Consider the following 4,195-nt stretch of genomic DNA (forward strand, 5'->3'; position numbering starts at 1 on the left):
GGATCCTTTCCAGTTTCTCTAGATCCTTTCTATACATTGGTGACCAAAACTGGACACAATACTCCAGCTGAAGCCTAATGAGCGCTGACTAGAGGAATATTATCATCACCGATGACTTGCATGCTATTAATGCAACCTAAAAGTGGTTTTGTTTGTTTGTTTGTTTGTTTTTGCAATAGCAAATAAATCCACTCCTCTGAGACATGCAGCTATATCAGCCTAACCCTGGTGTAGACTCCACCATGAGGTCAACCTAGTTACCGCCTCTCAGGGAGGTGGATTACCTACGCTGACGGGAAAGTAGTGTCTTCACTGAAGTGCTATTGCAGCGCCGCTGTAGCATGTTAAGTGTAGACAAACCCTCAAGCAGATATTCCAGAAAAACATCCAGTCTGGGTCTGCAGACATGGGGACTTGGAGAATCCACCACTTCCCTTCACAGTTTCTCCCAATGGTTAATCATCCTCAGTGCTAAACATTTGGCCCTTAATTCCAACTGAAATGTCTCTCTCTTGGGCTTAGCTCTGCCTTTCTCCACTGTATTGCAGAACACATTATTACCCATGGTTTTCTCCCCATGAAATTCTCCATTTCATCGTCCTCTTGATATGACAAATAGATGAAGCTCTTTAAGTCTCTCACTGGCCGGCATTTTCTGCAGCCTCCAAGCCTTTTTGTGCCTCTTCTGCACGTTCTCCAAATTTTCAAATTTTGAAATGTGGAACCCGGAACTGGATGCAGTCAGTTTCACCAATGCCATATGCAGAGGTAAAATCCTTCCCGTGCTCCAATTCACCACTATAATGAGTTGGTATCCACAGTGACCCCTAAATCCTTTTCAGGGTTCCTCATCTCCATAATACAGTGATTGAGTCTGTGGGTCATTCTTCCGTTCCCTTTTCCGAGATGATAACATTTGTGTCTGCCCTGGCTGCCTCTGCCAATTTTGGATCCTCTGCTATTTTATCTGCAGGGATTTTCTATTTGCTTCCAGACCCAGATCACTGATGAAAATATTGAATAGCATCGGGCCTAGAACAGATCCCTGCAGAACCCCACTAGAAACACCTCCATTCCCTGCAATGCCCCATTGACAACTGCTTCCTGAGATCTGTCAGTTAGCCAGTTTTTAGTTTATTTTACATCTGCTCCACTGATATTGGATAGTATTTTTATCTGAATGTTTTCCCCGACTACATCAAATGCCTCAGAGACATCTAAATCTATTGTACATGTGCAGTCCCCTGGTCAACCAAACGTGTACAGTCATTAAACGATGAAAACTTATTTGGGAAGACCTGTTTCCATAAACCCTGTTGGTGACTCGCATTAATTATATTCTTAGACTTTTTGTTAACTAATCCCATGCCAGATTTTCCATTTTTTCCTAATCTTGTCAAATCCTTTTTTAAAAAAACTTTCTCTTTAATTTTTAATAGTTGATGTTTCTGGTGTTTGTAACACTCAGGTTCTACTGTAGATGCTGCTTAACATCCTCGTTGACTGCTAATGGACTAGAAAGTATTCCATCACCTCATCTGAGATGAGTTCTCCACTTTCTGAATGTGCAATTGTGGCTTGTTAGCTATATATAAACTCTTCTTAAAGAAGTCCGATTTTCCTTCCCGTTTTTCTGAATATTTTTTCCTCCCAATCAGTTTTGTGGATCATTTTTCATCTTTGAGGAATTAGCCCTTTTGAAGCACTAAATGTCCATAGATATTACTGGCTGGGAACTGTTCTCTGTTTGTCCATTGGAATGTGATCAGTTCCATTCTGTTATTTTGTTCTCCTCTATCATATGCCCCCTTCTTTGCAGCTTCCCTAAACTAAACAGTCCCAGACTTTTCAGTCTGTCGGCATATGGCAGCCTCCCCCTTTCTCACAGCCTGCCTGAGAAATCTACGTTCCATCTGCTGTATCCTTCCTAGAGACTGGGTGATGAAAAGTGAGTGCGTTTCCAGAGCAGGTTGTTCTCCACCCCATTCCTTAAGCATCTGAACGTTTTCTTTGTCATGACCACTACTGTGAATGAGCAGGTGTGTCCATGGAACAGCTATCAATGACTCCCAGGTCTTTTCCCTCAGGTGGTTCTACTTGGAATGTTTCCCCTTGATACATGGATTGGCAAAGCTTTTTTATTTATTTATGTATTTATTTATTTATTTACTATTTCAGATTTTGAGCAACTGGGTGCCTGGGGAATAGCATGGACTTTCTAGCCTGGCTTTCATTGCATTAAGGAACAATGAGGGACAACCAGTAACCACACATGGGTTTCCTACTGGTACCTATTAAGGTTTCCTAGACCACAACATGTAGAAATTATTGATGCATGGAGGACCAACAAATATGATATTGGCATTAGTAGGATCAGTTGTTCATAATTCATTTATCTGAAAAATGAAAATGTGCGTGAAGAGCAACCAGTCTTCTTCACCCATGAGAAAAGTATCCCGTAGTGTGTGTAGTGGCTCATATTAACATTGTCTCTCCATCCAGGCTTTTCTACTGCGACCATCACCCGGGGCTCAGGGAACAACTCAGAGTTGAACAACTTCTCCCCTACGCCATGTCAGATTCCAACAAAACCGACTTCACCAACCCCTCCACCTTCATCCTGCTGGGCATACCTGGCCTCGAAGTAGCCCATATCTGGATCTCCATTCCATTCTGCGCCATGTACGCCATAGCCATCTTGGGGAACTTCACCATCCTGTTCATCGTGAAAACGGAACCAAGCCTCCATGGGCCCATGTACTATTTCCTCTGCATGCTGTCCCTCACCGACCTGGTCCTGTCCACGTCCACCGTGCCCAAAATGCTGAGTAACTTCTGGTTCAATTCCAGGGAGATCGATTTCAGAGCCTGCCTCACCCAGATGTACTTCATTCACTCCTTCTTCGTGATGGAGTCTGGGATTTTCCTGGCCATGGCTTTTGATCGCTACATGGCCATTTGCCACCCGCTGAGATATTCCACCATCCTGACAAACCCCCTGGTGGCCAAGATTGGCCTGGCCGTGGTGCTGCGTGGCATCATGGTCGTATTGCCCTATCCCTTCCTGGCGAGGCAATCGCCATATTGCAGAACCAACATCATCCCCCACTCGTACTGCGAGTACATAGCCGTGGTGAAGCTGGCCTGTGGTGACACCCGTGTCAGTAGTTACTATGGTCTCTTTGTGGTACTCTGTGTGAGGGGTCTGGATATGATTTTTATCTCTGTGTCCTATACCCAGATCCTCAGGGCCATCTTCAGCCTCCCCACAAAGGACGCCCGGCTCAAGTCTTTGGGGACCTGCAGCTCCCACCTTTGTGCCATCTTAAGCTTTTACATCCCAGCTCTCTTCTCCTCACTCACACACCGGTTTGGCCACAATGTGCCCCTGCATTTCCACGTTCTCATTGCCAACGTGTACCTCCTCGTGCCCCCCATGCTAAACCCCATCATCTATGGGGTGAGGACCAAACAGATCCGGGACAGGTTGCTCTGGCTCTTTACTCATAAAGGGATGTAAAGTTTTTTTCCTGGTGCTCTGGCTCTCAGACCGAGCTCTGTGCAGATCTGGCTGGTGACATGGTGCTGTGCCCCCTTCCCTGAATTCCTGACCGGGCAGCCAGAGAGACATTAGACCAGAGGTGGGCAAACTTTTTGGCCCAATGGCCACATCGTACTTGCAAAACTATATGGAGGGCCCCATAGGGAAAGCTGTGCCTCCCCAAATAGCCTGGCTCCTGCCCCCTATCCACCCCCTCCCACTTCCTACCCTCTGACTGCCCCCCTCAGAACCCTCCACCCATCCACCCCCCCGCTCCTTGTTCCCTGACCCCACCCCCTATCCAACCCCCCTGCTCTCTGTCTGCTGACTTCCCTGACCCCTATCCACACCCCACCCCCTGACTGGCCCCCTTAGACTCTCATGCCTATCCAACCCCCCTGTTCCCTGTCCTCTGACCACCACCACCCAAAACAATTGATGTCCCACCTTATCCGGGTAACAAATGAGGTGGATAATGCTAAACAAGCGGTTGTCCAGTTATTATATGGGGAAGGCCAAGAAGTAGATTCTCCCTGTGAGGAAATTGGATTGAAGGGGTGGATGATTATCCAAGGAATTGCAGCCAGGAGTGTTTTCTCACTCTGACTACATTAGTCGTGCAAGTTTAGACCTTATATTTCTAACTTCAGATAT

General features: G+C 46.3%; 1 protein-coding gene across 1 annotated transcript; it reads left to right on the top strand.

The window, feature by feature from the left end:
* The first annotated feature begins 2,572 nt into the window (after window positions 1-2,572).
* LOC123350930 (putative olfactory receptor 52P1) lies at window positions 2,573-3,520 on the top strand. Its single transcript, XM_044989853.1, has one exon. The coding sequence runs from the start codon at window positions 2,573-2,575 to the stop codon at window positions 3,518-3,520; it is 948 nt and encodes a 315-aa protein (XP_044845788.1).
* Window positions 3,521-4,195: the final 675 nt, after the last annotated feature.

The sequence above is a fragment of the Mauremys mutica genome, chromosome 1 (genome assembly GCF_020497125.1).
Source record: "Mauremys mutica isolate MM-2020 ecotype Southern chromosome 1, ASM2049712v1, whole genome shotgun sequence".
Lineage (NCBI taxonomy): Eukaryota > Metazoa > Chordata > Testudines > Geoemydidae > Mauremys > Mauremys mutica.

Excerpts from the sequence above, each read along its gene's own strand:
- LOC123350930 (XM_044989853.1), top strand. The coding sequence starts at position 2,573 with ATGTCAGATTCCAACAAAACCGACTTCACCAACCCCTCCACCTTCATC.